The 18,778-nt window shown below is 45.3% G+C and overlaps 1 protein-coding gene across 2 annotated transcripts in view; it reads right to left on the bottom strand.

Moving 5' to 3' along the window:
• Nucleotides 1-2,998: 2,998 nt before the first annotated feature.
• LOC138107635 (uncharacterized) overlaps nt 2,999-18,778 on the bottom strand; it is a 36,286-nt gene continuing 20,506 nt past the window's right edge. Inside the window, exons 2-10 of one of the 2 annotated variants that reach the window (XM_069009087.1) lie at nt 15,335-15,505; nt 13,516-13,590; nt 9,388-9,499; nt 8,608-8,752; nt 7,812-7,925; nt 7,071-7,215; nt 6,500-6,648; nt 5,876-6,015; nt 2,999-4,526 (exon numbers count right to left, since the gene is read on the bottom strand). In XM_069009087.1, coding sequence (XP_068865188.1) covers nt 4,405-4,526; nt 5,876-6,015; nt 6,500-6,648; nt 7,071-7,215; nt 7,812-7,925; nt 8,608-8,752; nt 9,388-9,493 — 921 coding nt within the window. In that variant the 5' untranslated portion in view covers nt 9,494-9,499; nt 13,516-13,590; nt 15,335-15,505 and the 3' untranslated portion in view covers nt 2,999-4,404. Of the gene's footprint in view, nt 4,527-5,875; nt 6,016-6,499; nt 6,649-7,070; nt 7,216-7,811; nt 7,926-8,607; nt 8,753-9,387; nt 9,500-11,131; nt 11,318-13,515; nt 13,591-15,334; nt 15,506-18,778 lie in introns of those variants that run through there. The other variant, XM_069009086.1, reaches the window with a different exon arrangement.

The raw sequence follows: 18,778 nt of genomic DNA, 5'->3' as shown, positions 1-18,778 counted from the left end.
TTGTGTTTCCTCGCCAGGGCCAGCACTCCTCTGACAACGTCATATGAAGTGTTTTCCTGTTTCCATGTTTTCCTGCTGCTGCTGGTGGTGGCCCTTGTGGCTGGTGCCACTTGTGCCCATATCTCAGCAACACTCCCTGTATCCCACTGTCCCACTTGCCCCTGGCTGAAGCCAGGAGATGGGTTTGCAAATAGGCTCTCAACTGCAGATGAAAAGCAATGCTGCTTTCTGTTTTGGTGCTTTACCTCTCTTCTCTCCAGCAGGCTCACCTTCATTTACTCATTACTCCTTTTCACAGATGCTTTAATATAAAGTAATTAGTCCTGAGGGTAGCATTAAGTCAAGAACAAATTAGGCTGCAACACATCTCCTCTGCCTGGGTGCTCTGTTTCTTGGGAGCCCAGCAGGAGAGGTTCCTGCCTGGATTCTGCCTGAGCTCTGTAACCAAGAGTATCACGAGGGGGTGCAGTGTTCTGGGGTTGTGGGCAGGATGAGGTCTGGGGAGCACTGCCCAGAGCAAGCTGCTGCTGGTGGGAGGTGTCAAAGGGAAGCTGCCCTGATCCCAGCATCCCATCAGCTCCCACCATGGCTCAAGAGGAGTCAGCTGAGTCCTGAGGCAAGAAATGAAGCACGGTTTTCTCTGGAAGCTGCATCTCTCTTCAATGAGAGCCTGACCCAGGGTCTTATAACCTCATTTTTTAAAAGAAACTCCTTTTGAATTAAGACATTTGCTTTCTCAGTTCAGATGGGTATTTCCCCTGCCCCACAACTTCTCCCATAGAGCATTCTTTTGAATCAGATTTTCACAGAAACTTTTACTGAAAACAACAGTCTAGCAGCCTCAGAAATATCCAGTGCAGTCAATACATCCCTGTGGAATAACTGTGATAAACTGTTGGGTCATCCTCAGAGGGAGGCTGCCTGAGCAGGAGCTGGCCCCAGACTGGGTAAGGAGCATCCCTGAGCATCCCTGGACATAGCACTGAAGTTGTCTTCCCAGTGGTGTTTTACGGATCACCCTGCTTTTCCCTATTTCCCCATGTGGCCACAGAGGGAATCTCTTCAGAGGATGAGGAGCAGCCCCATCCATCTTCCAGCCCCGTGGGTCCAGGGGACTTGGGTCACACCCCAGGCTGGGCTACAAGGTGTTTTCAGAACCACCTTTTCACAAACTAAACTAATTTTTCAGGCCTTGGGTTCTTAAGGCCACCAGCTTTCCAAGAAATTTTAAATCCTGTAAAATTCACCCAAATCCCATAATCGCTCAAAGAAAAAAAGGCTGGGCTGATTTTTTTTTTGCTAAAAGGTTGGCAGGCTTCCAGCATTTTGAAATGGAGCTCTGCTGAAAGAAAAATCTTTTGTGGGCAAAATCATGTACTGGTGGTTTTGGAAAGACAAGTGAAAAGAAGGCATTTCAGGGGAAAAAAAAAGCATTTAAAAATAGTCTTGAAGCTATCTTTATCCCCAAGTCTGGAAGAGGAAGGGTCACACTTATTTTTCATCTGCTTTCCCCCGGCCACTGAAAGACAAAGGGGCAGGTGGGTTATTTTTAGGCTCCTGTTCCTGCTGCAGATGCAAGAAAAGCCATTTTTCCCAAAGCTGGCTGGAGCCTTGTGTGCTGGGACAGCTGTGGGAACCTCTGTCTGCACCAGCTATGGGAAAATAGGGCTTAGAGAGGGTTTTGGGGACCAAGAGATTATTCGTGGGTGGCCAAATGAAGGTTGGGGAAGCTCAGCATTATCATTTCAGGGCAGTCATCAGGGCTGTCTCACAGGGAGGTCTGCAAAGATTAAACGGGTGCTGCTGCAGCCCCTCATCAGAAAAGGGCCTCTGAGTCTCTCCTTGCAGTTGGTTTTGGAGTGGTGAAAGCAGGGGGAAGAGCAGCACCCAGCCCTGTGCCACCACATCAAGGTGCCCGTGGGGAAGAGGCTCACACTCCTCCTCTCCTGAGCTGCTCCTCAGCCCTGGGGAGCATGGATGGGCAGGGAGGCCTCTCACTCCCTGATGCCATTGCTCTTCCCAAACCCTTAATAATCTCCTGGGAGTGCAAGGACCAGAGCTGCACAAAGCCCTCAAAATGTGGGTGCACAGTAGCTTTAGAGAGGCAGGAGGGTGTTCTAAGCTTTACTCCTTTCCAACCATCCCTGATATAGGGTTTACCTCTACTGCTGCCAGATGTGGAAATATCTGGGTCAGAATGGCTGCCAATGCCCCAAACTCTTGTGCCCAAGAGGCAGGGGCCAGGTGAGAGCGTGTCACTTGCAAGGTAAAGCACGGCATCCTTTGGTGCATCCCTGCAATGACTTCCATCCTCTTCCAGTTCCATAACAGCTTTTTGCAATTCCCCAGCCTACCTTCTCCTTTAGCATCCTAAATAACTGTCCATCATGAAGCAATCCCTTCGTTTTTAGTGACCACCTTATCCAGCCTGACACATGGCACCAGCAACCTCCTTTCCTGGAGAAACACCCCCTTTGCTTCCCAGCTTTAATCACCAGTGGGATGGCTTCGATTATCGTGACAGCTTTTGTGCCTCTGTAGAGGCCAGTGGCAATATGAGCCAGTTCACCCTTGCCTGTGCTTTTTGAGCTCTCCAGAGAACTCAAAGAGATTTCTGAGACATGACTTCCCTCATGCCTTATTTTCACTTGTCTTTCCAAAACCACCAGTACATGATTTTGCCCACAACTCTCCCCAGATAACTAATTGCATCCTTTGATATAGTTTCTGGTCATTTGGCCAGCACAGACATGAGGAGCAGACACCAAGAAACCTCCTGAAGGCGTTCTTTAATGTCCTGTGGAAAAGCAGTGCAGCTGCCCCGGTCGAGGAGCTGTTTGCAGTGCTCTTGCTCAGGAGGATGCAAAACCTTCCCATGCATTAACTGCTGCACAACCTCACAGCAGCTTCTCACCTTGCCTGGACCCCTTAATCCCCATGACACTGGATTTAATACCACTGTATTAAAGAAGGCAGCTTACGGAGAGGCCGCTGGGAATTTATTCACTGGGCTCTTGGGAGGCAGAGCTTATAAAATAGAAACTTAATGAACAGCACACTGGACAAAGGAGTTTAAACCAAATCTAGCAATCTACATCCTCCAACTCTTCACCTCTAAGGCTGATCATCAGTGGAAGCAGCTACATCCATGAGATCCCAGCAACAGACCAGAGTCACTTTGGAACCCTGGGCATGAGTGAGGTGGGAGCCAGGAGAGTTGCTTTAGATGATTTACAGAGCTAGTGGCAGAGTGGTAGAATTATCTGATTTATTTGAAAATTTAGAAAAAACACACCAGAGTGATGAGAGGAATTGCATTAAACTGCTTTTGGGTTTTGCTAAATGTAAACAATAGCACATGTTATTTTAGAATTTAGCATTGTTAATAGTACTGCAAGATGCTCAACATCTGAAAGCACCTGCCCTGTAGAAAGACTTTCCAGCACCTGTGAGGCACCACCAACTCTTGATTAGGCACAGGAAGGAGAGGCAGTGGTCCAAAAATTCAGTCAATCCAGTTTTAGGCTTCCTAATCCCAACTCAGAAGTGGTGAAGCCACATGAGAAAGCACTGATCCAGGATGAACTCGCTCTACTGGTTAAATTTTTCCTTCTTTTTTTTAACAAGCTTCCTTTGAAGCATCAGGCTTCACCCCAGATCAGGTACCAGCTCATCTGTACATCTAACCTCCTTCCAGAGTAGCACAAACCATCCCCCAGCAAGAGAGATCCAGCCAGCCCAAGCTTTGCACAGCTCAGGGAAAGGCAACACATTTGTGTCAGAAATCTTCACTCGCTCCTCCTGCCCCCTTGAATATCAAATATCAGAGCTGACACTGCAAAGGTAGATATCAAGTTGTAGTATCTGTTCCTGTCATGCTGAAGAGAAGCAGAAGGAGGGAGCAGTGGCTGCCTGCAGGCGATCTGCTGACAGTGCCAGGGCTTGAGGATGCTCAGCACTGATGGCCAAGGGAATGACAGACCTCCCACTGCTCCCCTGGAATCCCAGGGACAGTTCACTCGGATCTGCACTTCAAAGAAAGTGAGCTACCAAGGAAAGAACAAGAACAACTGTGTGTGCAAGCCTGCTGAGTGCCTGTTGGCAGCCCTCCTTACACTGGCAGGAGAAGAGAGCCACAGCCCAGGCATCACAAAGGTGCACAGGGTTGCTCAAGACCTTTTCCTAAACTTTTCCAGGGTAAAACCAAAGGAATTCAAGACAGGGTTGTGAGTAGCTTATCCGAGAGAACGTGGAAGCAAGATGCATTTGCAGACACAAGACATCTGCGTTTGGAATGGAGAGTAAGAGAGAAGAGCACAAGGCAATTGATACAGGAAGCAAGGACCAGCAGATGCCCAATTCTTTTTTCTCTCTTTCAGGTATCAGCCACAATGTGCCAGAGTCTCAGGCCACTGTGCCTGATCGACCTGGGGTTCCTGATGCTTCCAGTGGTCTCTTCCAGTGTTTCCATGTGACTAGTCCCAGCCGAACAGCAAAGATCAAGCACGTCAGTGCCAGCAGAACAACTGGGGGAAAAGCACAGAAGCACGTTAGAGCATAAAAGAAAGACAGTGCCTCTTGTCATACACCCCAGCTCCCAGAAGAGGGGCTATTCAGGGAAAGAGAAAAAAACCACAACTGCCTGTATAGGATCCATTACCCCCAGAGCTGTATCTCTCGGAGTTTTACTGCTATACAGTCAAACTCGCCCAATGCTTCCAGGTCAAGGCATGTCTAAGAAGGGGGAGACTTCCTGGACACAGGAATTAAAATACATTACATTAACAAAATACTCCAAGAATAGTTGAACTATATAAAGAAACATGCGCTAGTTTGGGAAAAGCACATTCTTGTCCTACCAGCCAAACAAGCTGAACCACTAAGAATGAAGTTTTGCTGGTAGAAATGTACCTACTGCAGGAACAGAGCTGCCTGCCAGAGACCATGCACACCTCCACATTCCCAGTGGCTACAACCATCAGGAGATGAGCCTGCAGTGTCCCCATGGCTGTGGAAGACAAGCTTTGCCAAGTCCTGCTGGGTGCTTTCAGACATGACGAGGCTCCAGCTGCACATACAGCAAAGTGAGCTGTACTGGAGTGGCTCCAATGGTGATGCCAGTCCAGAATTTAGCTTTAGCCACTGGTATGTGGCAGTGGGAAGGCTGAAGGGTGGGAACATGCTGCCTTCTGCTGACCCTGTGGTGGGAATAGGAATCTCAAACTGCTACAGCAGGATTCAGAGTTCACACAGCTCAGTCCCTTTCGTGTCAGCATAAAACTGCTCATAATGGTACAGCTTCTGCCAGACTGTGATTGTACAGAATTTGGATAGCTTAAGCCCTTTTACCACGGATGACTACACTCAACTTTGCTACAGTGGCTGGCAGCAACCAGATAATCCCAGGAAAACTTGTTAAGGCTAGCCTGAGCTCTGCATTGGAGAGGAGCATGTGCAGGGGTTTGCACTGTGAAGCCCTCCGTGGGTCAGAAGCTTATGCACTGCTCCTATATGCCCAACAATACAGGGCAAATGGAAGTCCACAGCCTTCATCCCAGCCCGGCTTCTCCTTTGGCCTGCCCTACGTCAGATGGAGCTGCTGGAGGAGCCAAGTGGGTGCTGGAGGACTGCAGGACAAACATATTGCACTGGGAAGTGAACTTGAGACAACACAAGGTTTGGATTCAGCCCCGAGGCTCATGGGCAATGATTTCTGCTCTACTCTTTCCTTAGCAAAATGAATACCTTCAAGTATGTCCCTAGTTCTGCTTTTAACAAATAATGCTTTTCAAGTGGCAAGGCTTTCTGCCCTCAGCTCAGAGGAAGGATGTGAAGTGTTTACTGGCCTTCTTTTACAGGAGTTAGAAAGACTCACCTATAAAAACGTCGTTGGTCAGTGGGGATGAAAATGAGCTGTTCTTGCAGGCACTGCCGGTCAGAGCTGCTATGACCACTGGGTAGACTGTGAGGTTATAGCGGACATACTTGTCAAGAAAGTAATTTTCTAGGTAAAACCTGTGAAGAAAAAGAGTGACCAAAGTAAGAATTTTCTCTGCATTTCATTTCCATTCCCTAAGAAAGGAATTAGACAGAGAATGGGGATTTTGTGGACCAGTTTGAATGAGAGTCCAAAATTTTTCATTTACTAATATTTAAAAAATGCATAAATAATTTATTTTAGGTAGGTTTAGGGAAAAATAAAGCTGTGTTTCAGATGGTTTCCGTATCACACCTTCACCTGTAAACCTAAGGCAGGTTGGACTCATGCAAGTCACAAAAACATGTTCCTGGCCCACAACATATGCTTATTGGCATTGCTGAGGTCAGGGAAGAAAAGCTCTGCCAGACTCCCAGTCCATCTGCCATGAATTGTAACAGAGGCCTTTGTACTCAGTGCTGAGAGAGGGACAAGCGATGAGTGAAGTGGAACAGATGGTCACCATTGGTGAGAGGTGGAAGGGGTCTTTGAGGCTTGGTGGGGACCCATGGGGTCACTTACCATATGACCAGGCCGAGAGCCAGGATGCTCAGGGAAGCAGTGGTTGCTTTCTCATTGGGGACATTCCACTTGTAGATCAGCACGACGGCGAAGTTCAGCAGCGTGGCGATGCTGGTCCATGTCACATACAGTGCCAGCCCATTCTGGACCTGCCACACAGCACAGCAAGAGGACAGGAGTGACATACAGGTAATCTCTGTTTGTTTTTGGTGGCCCATAGGCCCTGGTGCACTTAAGCCAGCCTTCTGGACCTAGCTGCAGAAAAGGTCCCTCAACACGGAGAAAAGGTGAAGCTTTGGAGTCCTGAAGGGCTCCAAAGATGCAGCCCAGCGGTGTGTTATACTGGTGTTTCAGGAAGTGCAATAAAAAGAGCAGAGCCCACTCCCAGTTTGTGCCAAGAGATGTAGGTGCATTTCCAGAAGGGTTGGTAGGAACTTCTCTGTGCAGCGCAGAAATCTTTCCTGAGCTATGATCTGCCACTGAATCTTTCACTCTGATACCTCCAGCACTGCACAGAGGTTGGGGTTTTTTTACCATTTACCCACAGGACAGCTTCTCAAAAGCCACCTACCAGAATGCGGATGAGCCAGAGCTCAGCTTTGTGACCCTTCACAAACCACGAGGAATGGATGCTCAAGGCTCGGTGGGAAACAAAGAGGGAGGCACATGTGGTAAGAGAGAGGACTGCCAGGAACACCAGGGCTGGAAGGAGGTATCTAGGACAAAGAACACATACACACACAATAGACATCACGTTTTTCTCAGTGGTGTCACAATGCCCTAATTTGTAGCTTTAGTGTTTGGCCTTTACTGGCTTTAAGTTGATCAGCCTTTAATAAAGGTAATCACTACACGTAGCCCTCATTTTGACATATTGCTGCTGCTGTTTTACTCTGTTAATCATGAAGTTGTTTTCCTGACTGCAAGTGATTTCTTCACTTCTTGACAGTGGCGCTCTCATAAGCCCTTAATGTGACCATCATTATGGAAACAATCCAAGGCAAGGAGCTTAATTGCATTAATGAAGAGAGGCACAGCTCCTGTCTCACCTGTGGAGGTGAAAATGTAGAACAGCAGCTTTGAGGAGATCTTAGACGTCAATGACCAATCTTTCTCATGGGGAAGATGACAATGTAATGCAAAACCCCCAAACTCTTATGAAGGCTACATTTTGTGAAAGTCTGGCATAGAGTTTCACAGGTGGGATTAAGTGTTCACACATAGAGGGGGGAAAAAGCCATAGAGAAGGAGAAAGTACTGGGTCAATCCCATCAAGAGTGTTAGAAAGTATTTCTAACAAAAGACAACTTACTCTCGGTCCCACAGAAAGAGCCATCCAACATTGAGGCCATTATTCAGGCACCACGCCACATAAAAAGGTATTGGCAGCAAGTCTGGCTTTATGAAGACATATCCAAGTTCATTCCTGCCAGGAAAAAGTGGCCATGAAGAAAGGACAACAATTCCTTCATTGACCAGACAAACCTTTCTGGCCTCGTTTTCCTTATATTATGAGGGATTTTTCATTTGAGTTCAACATTTCAGCTTAAATCAGACTATTTCTCCTGTCTGTCCTTCTTTGATACAATACTGTGGCTTTCTCTATCAGGCAGTTATTGATCTCATAACCCCAGGAAAAGTTTCGAGTCCAGTCCAACAAACCAAGAGACTCCCCAGTGCTGGTTATTTGATCTCTAACATAAAGTAAACTCAAGGCATTAGCTCCGTAATCCATTAATTTTGCCCCTGTGGATTCTCAGCCTCTAGCAGTGGGTAAGTGCAGGTTCTGGGTAAATCTGTCTGACCCCCTGAATTGCTGGAAATGAGGCCTCACAGGGAAGTTTACACACTTTGATATCTGTCCACATGTTAGAACAGTTCATGTACACCTCCAAACTGCTTCCCAGCTTTGGATGCTGGACGTAGGAGATGCTCCAGCCACAGAGCTTGAACATATCAAGTCAGGATAAATGGCAATGGGTTTGCTCTAACCAGAAACCCTTGAAAGGGGGGTAAACGACTGAGCTACTCCAAAAGGGAAGAGTCACTGTCCCTTGTCATTTATACTGTAAATAGGGAAAACTGTAAACAGTAAATAGGGAAAATACCTTCGACAGATCCCTGACAAGGCATAGAGAAGCCAGGCAAGCTGCCAGGCGTAGATGACGTTCCAGATGAGGAAAGTCCAGCCAGCTGGTGTGAAATCAGTGCTGTACTTGGCCGAGATGTTTCCAGGGGTTGTCCTGAACAGACCTGCGGTGGTGAATGTTGCAGGCAAAAGTGTTATTACATCCAGAGGATGGGGAAAGACTGCTGATTTTCCTCAACCTTCAATCTTCCTCCCTACCTCAGTGGGTTCAGGGATGATGAGAGCACTACCTTGGTGCAAACCAACCATGTGCTGCGGTTGGTTTAGACACCCATTATGGGGTCATTGTCCCTTATTGGGAACACTGAGCACCTTCCCTCTTACACAGAACCAGAAAAGCCCGCTGAGTATGAAATCCAGGGAAAGCACGATGGCAGTTCCTGGCAGATTCAGCCGGGTAGTGTTCAAATGCAGCACCACTGTTATCTATAAACCTCCAGCAGCAGCCTGAACATCTTCCACCAGGGATACAAAGGGATGCAAAGACTGCCTTTCTAGCACCATTGGATCCAGGTTCAGTGGGGACATTCACTTGGGTTTCAAGGGTCTGGATAGGGTTCAGGCATCTGGCTGTAACACCTGGAGGATGCACTAGCTACCTCCCGATTTCACAGAACAAGGTGTATTTGGAGAGTTGATGAGGTAACAAACACATCTATCCCATCTAAGCCACCTTGTATCATTATGTGATATTAAGCATGAAACCCACCTCTGAACAAAGAAAATTTGCTTGCATTACCTTTGAAAGTCCCAGTGGCATTTCCAGCATTCATTATCACCATGACCGTGAAAGTAGCCAGAGACAGAAACATCACCAAAATCTTCAACTTATGTAGAGCATCCATCTTACTCTGAAACACATTGGAGATATTGTTGGCTTATCCTAAAGGATGCCTGGATTTGTTCCACATCCCAGAGACTGTTTCAGAAATAATGTTGTAAATTCACAAATTTTTAACTGCCAACTTTTATTTGTGGATTTTTCATTAGAACTAAAAGAGGCCTTGCATGGGCTAGGAGCATCTCCATTTGAAGAGACCTCGTGAGATTGCAGAATGGAAATGGGAAGCTTTGGGAGAGCCGCCTGCTCTGCCACCCTCCATCACTTACCGGCACGATGCAAGAGCCACAGCTCAGGTTTGCCTAAGGTTTGCACAAAGACCTAAATAATTAGCCCACAAAATTAGCTTATCTGGCATCACCATTGCATTTTACTGAAGCAAACTGGCTTATCAAAGGAAGCAAATACGAAAATGTTGAAGTCTTCTCTTCGCAGCCAAGTGCCTTTTAGTTCAACATAACTTCTCACATTTACCTCTCTAATCCTATAACTCCAATAAATTAACTTCCTTTCATGTTGGTATTACCTCCTCACCTACTGGCTGCAAATAAGCTTTTAATGCTTTAGCACACCTCAAGAACTTCATAGGCTATAAAATCCACATTGTACAATTTTTCAAGGTTAGTAAGTAGTGACTTGAGCTTTCCCAAATGATTTCCATTAGTCCAGCATTAATTCTATCCCAGAAAAGTTCAGTGCCACATCTAAGAGTAAGCACACACGCACTCAACTATAGGCAACAGCTTTATTTCTCCTCACAGCTCAGCACTTGAGCTGCTTTCTCTGTACAGTGGCACTTCCTTGCTTTCCAGGGTTGGCAGGAGTAACAACTGAGTTGTTTCACATTGCTCAGTCTTGAACAATAAATTCCAGTTCCCGCTTCAGTGGATTGTTTTATAGTTCCAGGCTTTGTTCATGGAACGCGCTGCATCCAGACATGTCACAAGGAAGTGGGAAGGGAAATTCTGTTTTCTGTGAATCCATACATGGTTTTCCCTTTTCAGTTCTATCTTAACGGAAAAAACACCCTTCTAAAAAATGAAAATTAAAATCCTATGTGGAAGAATGCAAGATATGAAATCCCAACTAGATTTATGTCAGTCAAATCGCAGAACAACATGTTGTCTTCAACAGATACACTGGCCTAGCAAATTCTGAAAAGAAAAATCCACTTGTACTATTAGACACATCATTTCTGGCTCAGGAAATAACTGACATGCAGATTTCTGAAAGCCATGAAAATGTAGGAGAAAAATACCACTGTACACTTGTCAATGATCAAGGAAAGAATATAAGAACAGGATATTTGGCTGCTCCAAACCAGTACACAGGACTAGATGGTCCTGTGATCTCCCTGTCAGGCCAAATCTCTGTCCTCCCATAGTCCTGTAATTGACTTCAGCATCACATTTCTTTTTCATTAGCATATTTGGAAGAACCTTGATTGCACAGTTTCAGAGAAACCCATGTTTGCTTACGGAAGTCTAGGAGGAAAGCCTTATTAAACAGGTCAATAGTTTCACTACTGTCTCTCACCTCCTGCCTCCCTCTAACTTACTGCCTGCAATAAATGTCTGCAACATTTCCTGCCTGCAGTCTCCAGTCACAAACACCCATTAGAAGAATCAGAAATATTACTCACAGGGATCCACACAGGCTTTTTGGCAGTGTTTTACAGCTGTGGTTCAGCTACAAGCAGCGCTGGGGAGTCTCCGCCGCCTAACCTTATCTAAAGAGATTTCATACAACTCTCAACAGACTAATAATCACGTATTATTAAAAGAAAAATAAAAAATCATAGCAGTTAGACATGCTTTCTGTCTGCATGCTGCTGCAGCCTCCAATTGGCTAAAGCCTCCCAAAAACAAGCACTTATGCAAGAGAAATGTGATTACTTAACCAAAGCCTTTTATAACAGCCAGACATTTCGTATAACATTGCACGCTCCCAACTTGTTGGCAGACAGAAGCTAATGAGTGCATGCTCTGGGCTCTTGCCTGCTTTGTCCTTCCCCATCCTTGCCAGGAGGAGGGAAACGGAGCAAAATATTGCATCTCAAAATGTTAGCACTCCTGAGTGGGAGATGCTGGCAGGGGGTGCTGGAGAAACAGCACAGATTTGGGGTTTGGGAAAAATGGGGATAAAAAGTGATTTGAGTTGGAAGGGAGCTGAAAGATCATGTGGCTCCAATAACCCCCCTGCTGTGGGCAGGGACACCTTCCACTAGACCAGGTTACTCAAAGCCCCATCCAGCCTGGCCTTAAACATTTCCAGGGATGAACACACAGATGTAATACACAGAACCACAGAAAAGTTTAGGTTGGGAAAGACCTCTAAAATCCAGTGTAACCATTAACAACATAGATCCATAGTCTGGATCCTGTAAGCAGCTACAGATCTTCCTATAGTCCCAGATGGAGATTGGTTCACGTGTAAATTTTTGTTCTTTGATATAGGAAAGGCTCCTGCCCCACAATGCAAGTCCATCCCACAGAAGCAGTGCAAGCCATGCAAGCTGATCAGTCTCTGCCTGCATCTGTCTGCTACCAAACCACAGTCTCACCACATCCACTCCTTTCATTTTATATTTCTGCTTGTTTCCTCTAAAATTTAAACTTTTATAGCCAGTTAAAATATTCTTCAGCATCAAAATGTTATTTACCTTGTGCAGCCACAGTGCTTACCAAACAGTCTGGCTGGGAACTGCCCCATATCAAATATAAAGGCAGTGAATTAACTAGCACCTATCCTCACTTATTGGAAACAACATGGGACTGGGAATTAACCCAGCTGGAGCTTCCTTGGCCACTGAGATAGGGGTGGAAAGCCTACATGAACATGGATTTGCCAGCCGTGGGAAGTGCAGGGCATCCAGCCAGTACTGTGCTGTCTATTTATCAGTGTGGGTGTGAGGTCCACCCTTTGAAGGCATCCTGAGGTCCACCCTTTGGAGGTATTCTGATGTGGAAACCAGTGGTTTAAGTATGATTATTTCTTATTAGCCAGATAACATGTTGTGCTCTACACATGGCTCAAAAACAAGAGCTGCTTGAGCTGCTTGTGCATAGCATGTTCCTTGAAGAAGACAAAGGCCTGAGCTTGCAGCATGGTGGCATTGGCATTTTTCTGTCCATTTTCACTCTGTGAATCCCCCAGATATGTATACACTGACTCTGCCCATGTCCTAGAAACCACCTTCAAGTCACAAGTTTATAAGCACTTGTTGCAGCAAGCATGAGCTGAAATATCAGCATAACCATGACCAACACTGTATGGCCTCCTCCCCTCCTAGTAGATTAAAATCCACAATGCACCTTTTCCACACTGGACCATATCTTATTTATGGCCCTCTTATACATCTAGTGTGTATAGGCACATATATGTCTTTATTCATCAGATAGTCCAAATGACCTCAGCATGATGTCAGACATTACATTTCCCTCCGACAAATGGCTGGCCTGAAATTCTTCACTGAATACAGGCCACTTTATCATCCATGTGCCTGTCAGACACAGCTGGTCAGCCAGGTCCATGCTGATCTAAACCTAGGGAAAGTTCTGCATGCAGGAAACATTGGACAAGTGGAAGAACCAAAACACACACACCCCACACACCCCTTGCTGTCCCATGTTCTTGCTGGTTATTCCATAATGCATCTCTTGTTGCAGTGAGACAGCTGGAAACATTGCCAAACCAGTGGTGGCCTTCTCCTCTGGCCACACTCAGTAATCCATGCAGAACCTTAAAGCCCACATTCTGGGTTTCAGAAGGGTTTTTTTTTCAGAATAAATCACAACACAGGTCTTGGATAAAATATTCAAAATTATTTTATCATGCAGCTCTACAAAAATCCCCTCAAGTATGTTGGTAAAGTACAGAGCAATGTACTTAGTGCTTATAAAGTTATTAAAATTGAATGTCTCTTGCTTCACTAGGCTGTACAGCATTCCCAAAAGTGGGAATGCTCAGGACAGCTATAGTTTTAACATACCAAACTCAAAGGAACCTTTTATGGAAAGGCCCTACCTTTCTACAGTGTATCTTCTCTGAAAGAACTTGTAGCTTTATTTCTTCAACATGGGTTTGAATCTCTTTGCTGGCCTGTTGAGGAAATAAAATTATATTGTCAAAGGAGTGGCAAATGCAGTTATATAATTTCAGACATGAAATGGCTGCTAATGCTTGTATGCACAAAGAGAAGCCTGATACAATCCATGTTTACAGGAGGATGTGTCTTGAAATCCAGATATGCTGCTGAATGAAATCACTGGAACCAATTCCACGACACAGACAGTGGTTGGTGCTTTTCAAGATGAGCTGCTTTGAACCAAATATAAGTTTGTATTCAACTAGCTCATGACAGAGAAAAACAGTTACCGACTAAAAGTTATTTTACCATCAGGGCAGTTTTCCACTGATAAACAGAGGAAAATACAGGCTCCTCCTGTATTACCAAAAATCTTTAAAGGGTCTCTCTTTAGACTCTTTAGAGCCCTCATTTGCTTTAGAGCCCTCATTTGCTCATTTGCTTTAAGAGAGGAAGAAAACGAATAGGAAAAAAGCTGCTTTTCAAGAAGGAGAGACCTACTGTGCCCATTGCTCCCCATGCATGCTCCCTGCAGCACCATGATGTGCTCCACCAGCATCAAGGCACCTCAGACACCAGCTCACACACCAGAGCAGGACTGGTTGCACTGGGACCACAGCTCCACTGCCACTCCCCCATGCACTGGAAAGCCATTTAAGCATTTACAAGGTGATGAGCTAGCATGAGCAGACTTTGTGCTGGTATTAATGCCCTGCTGACAAGAGGAAGTATGTTTTAAAAAACCCCTCAACATGAATCCTCCAGCTAGTAGCTGAAATAAGACATTATGAGCACAGACAGTTTGAGTTCCAGAACAGAAAGAGGAAGCCAATTGCTTTCCACCTAGAGGCGCCCCTCTGGAGGTCCTGTCCTCAAAAGAAACTCATTTTGCACTGTGCAGGAACTGAGACAAGTTCATCTGTGGACAGCTCACCCACCTAATAGCACACATTGTCATCAGCAGGAAACTCCAGAAAGCAAAGCCCCAGAAACACCTTCCCAGCAAGGCAGGAGCTCAGCAACTCCAGTCAGTCTGCCAGAGCCTTTTGTCCCCATCAGCAGCAATGACGGGTTAAATCCTAAAGATATTCTGCACACTCAGTGCTCCAGTTTAACCCTTATAGCCACTTGCTTTAACTCCAGGCTTTCCCAGTGTGCTGGTCAAACTGGCACCCAAGAGTCAGTGACCTCGTTGGAAATCATTTTCAGGCCAAGTTCAGCAAGTGTTGACAACCAAATATACTAATCTTCTAACAACAGCTCAAGCATCCTAATCCTGCAGTGGGTTAATCTGGGTGCCTTCAATGCCAGGGATTTGCCTTTCCTTGCTGCTAGAAGGGATGGGATTTGGCTGTGCACATTAGGATGGGCACACAGGGAAGACGATCTGTGTTAGCAATCCCCTTCGGGTATTTTAAGAAGGAAAATCATCTGCTTTTTATTGTTGGAGAACAGAACAGATCCACCCTTTGGCAGCAGGGAAATATCCCTAGGTTTGAGGGAGCAAGAAGAGTAAGGAACTCACTACCCTTGTATTTTCAAGCAGACTTTAAGCTGCCATGCTAAAAATCATTGACTGATCTCCAAATCTTTTCATTGAACTCTCGATTAAGGACATTATTGTAAGCATTTAAGTAACTCAGACTAACCCCTGCCAACTCTTGTGAGAGAAAGAGGGACAAAGACAATGCACTTCTGTCTCTAAACTGAACTTCTAAGAAGTAATAAAAAATATCATTCCCAGATGTTCTCACTTACTGGTTAAGGACTGGGAACTTTGCCTTCTTCAAGGGCAGCCCAAGAGTCTGCCTGCAGCCGTGTCCAGTGTCTGGCAGGCAGGATCCACCGCATCAGATCAGGAGCATGGCAGCAGGAAGGCACAAGGAACCAGAAACTCACCTGCACAACCCACTCCTTCAAACAGGATGGCTGTGAAGAGATGAGGAAAATAGCAGAGTTGAGCAGCAATGAACAAAGACACATTTATATGGCTGGGTATCTTCAATTTATAAACTTCTTCATTGCATAAAGGTTATTTTATTCAATCCCATGGCATTACTGCTGCTCACAGGACTCTCCCATGTCCTCCTCCACCACTGAAGGAATGATAAAACCAAGAGCATTCATTCAGCACTCTGTTTGCTCAGTGTGTCACTTCTCTATCCTTACTGATTTTAAGAATACAGACATATTACTTTCCTGGATACCTCATCACTATCACCCTGGAATGCTTCACAAGCATTTAATTGTTTCTCTCCCCACAATTCCATGAGAAAGAGCAAAAGCCAGCCAGGGAACAAGCACTGACAGCAGTGGAGTTGTCTCTAAGCCTTCACTTGGTAGAGGTGGCTGTTTTGCAGAGCCCACATGGCCACCAGCATGGCCAGGAATAGAGACAGATATGAAGGGAGAAAAGGCACCTGGATGGTGGTCAGAGCACAAGTTTTTCTGACTTCTGTGGGAGCAGAGAGCTGCCTTCATTTATAGCTGCAGCATCCAGGTCAGCAAGAACCTCTCATGCAGAAAGCCTGCCTGAGAGGTAACTCGGGTGGCCTGATTTTCTTTGTGGTGCTTTTTTTGTGGCACTTTATATGCTTCAATGCAGTAGTGTCACCTATAATTGGCAGCATTCAATGCCTCTCTCTAGCTGAGCATTTAGAAAATGAGGAACATTTGGATGGCAGCAGCTTTCCTACAAGAGGACAGCATGAAGATTAAACAGACGACTTCCATTCACAGCAGTGCCTCAGTTTAGTAGGAATACTCCTTTAACATAGCAACTTTGCAATCTAATTATCTAGGTATTTTTAAAAGGCAACTGTGGTTTATATAAAATGCCATCATATGGATATATATCACCTCCTACACGAACTATTAGCAGAACTAGAACATTTAGTCTCATTACTGTGGGAAATCAGTGGAACAAAACTCATTGCAAGACCTTAGAGGTATGGAAGGTGATATTTTATTAAAAAGATTCCAGTAAGTTGGTCCTACCCACTCCCACTCTCCCATCAACATACTCACGTGCACAGGACTGTATGCATCAATCTGCTCTGGATGAGCCAAGTACAGCAGGAAGCACATGGGATAACACCACCACTCCACTGCGTCTCTGGGATGGGCTTTTCTTTACTTCTGTATGCATCTTTTATGCCCTTCAGCAGTGCATACAATGATTTTGTGTCTCACCCTTCAAGAGTTTCAGGCAAAACTGAGCCTTTTGTTACCCTTAACTGGGCATTTCACAGTTTCTGTACTGTGGGTCATCATCTTGTCTCCTTATCTCTAAGGCTCCAGTTTGGATTTTGTCCTCTGGTTATTTATTTGCATGAAACACATGGGGTGGTTCTGCAGCAATTAATACATGCCACTCCTTTAACTCTTCAACTGCTGTTTTTCTGTTGTCTTCAGCCAGGCGTTTCCATTCACATCAGTATTGGTATGTCTGCTAAAAACCTCCACATCAGGCAGGTCTTAACCACGTGAGATCCTGGCACAATTTGGAAGCTGTTAACTTCCTGTGAACCAGAGCAAGGAACAACCCTGGCAACAAATCACACAGTTTTTGGCTGGCCATACAGAAATGCAGAGGTTGAAAATGTCTGTGTCCTGTGGCAAATTTTAGACAGCAGTCCCTTCAAGTGATTTTCTTGTTTATATGTTACCACACAAGATTCATTCACCCTCCTTCCCACATGCCTCATCCTTGTTTCTCCATCTGCTCACCTGTCTCATTCTCACTATTCCACACAATTGCTCCCATCCCCTTTCCCTCAGGGGAAATACCACTTCCAAAGGCTGGTTTCTGCCAATGTCTACCTTCTCCTCTCCCACAAGGATGTGCAAAAGGATTTTCAGACCTATAACTCAACAGAATAATTTGGCTACTTCCTGAAGGCAAAAAGGCAATCCTTTACTCCATGTTCATCTTCCAGAAAAATTTCCAGGCTGCCTTTCAGAACACAAAAGTGTTCAAATAATGAAAAAATTATTTCTGTCAGTAATTTAAGACAAAACATCAGTTTCCTTCTAAACTTAGTCAAAACCATCAAGACCTCTTGTACTGTAACTTCGCAGAAACAAACTAAGCCAGAGGCAAGAAAGAAACAATGGAAAATTGCAGCAACAAGGGAAAGCTGCAGCCAAAGAGGGAATTTTGGTGAAGTCAGAAGAGAAAAAAGGGAGCTCTAGCAGGAAGCATAAGGAAGCCATAACTGCAAACAATACTGTAATTTTTGCCTAGAGTAAATGGACGTGTTACTGAAGATGTGTGCACGCACACCCATATACCCAGATCCTCATTTTGCAGCCTCCCCAGAGTCATGCATTTAGGTGTTTTTATTCCTTCAAGCTGGAGACCAGGTATGTCCATGGAAAGCCAGCTGAACACAAGGGCTTTGCATCTCAAGGAGGTAAAATGCAATTTCTCACAGAAGCCTTTTTCAACACACAAATGTTCCCAGGCCCTGCCACCCACCACTGGAGGCCTGTCTGCTTCTGCAGATGCAGATGAGGACCAACCCCCAGTGCACTCCCAGTGCAGCTGGTGATTTGGGCTGACCTGTGTTTTGGACCTGAGATGCCTTATCTTGTCCTTTGGCTTGTTCTTTGGAGGGACTGGAATACTTTCCTTGGGCAATGTAGAATCATAAAATTGTTTAGGCTGGAAAAGACTTGTAAGATCATCAAGTCCCAATGCTCACCCAGCACTAAACCATGTCTCTAAGTGCCACATCTACACATCTTTTAAACACATCCAGGGATGGTCACTCCACCACTTCTCTGGGCAGGCTATGCCAGGGCTGGACAATGTTTTCAGTGAAGAAATGTTTCCTAATATCTAATCTAAACCTCAGAACATCAGAAGCACCCAGAAAGGTCAGAAGCATGATCAGCCACCTCTTTCGAAAATGGTTAGCATCAGATTGATGAGCACTGGACTCCCACAAGTGTCCAAAAAAGTCAGTAAGAGTCCAAACCCTGTGCACATTGGAGAGGTGCCTCCTAATATATTTTCCACTGAACACCAAAACCTTGTGTTGTCTTAGTCCAAACACCCTTCAGGGTTATCATGATGCTACTTTTTGCAATTCAATCATCAAAGCAGCGTCTGCCCTTCTGCCTTTTCCTCCTTCCTACTAATTAATTTTTAAGCAAAACTTATGGTGCTAGCAGTTTTGATCTGGTTATTCTGTTGAG

Source organism: Aphelocoma coerulescens, chromosome 3 (assembly GCF_041296385.1).
Source record: "Aphelocoma coerulescens isolate FSJ_1873_10779 chromosome 3, UR_Acoe_1.0, whole genome shotgun sequence".
Lineage (NCBI taxonomy): Eukaryota > Metazoa > Chordata > Aves > Passeriformes > Corvidae > Aphelocoma > Aphelocoma coerulescens.
The sequence above is the reverse complement of the archived record's forward strand: the minus strand, read 5'-3'. Positions and strand labels throughout refer to the sequence as shown.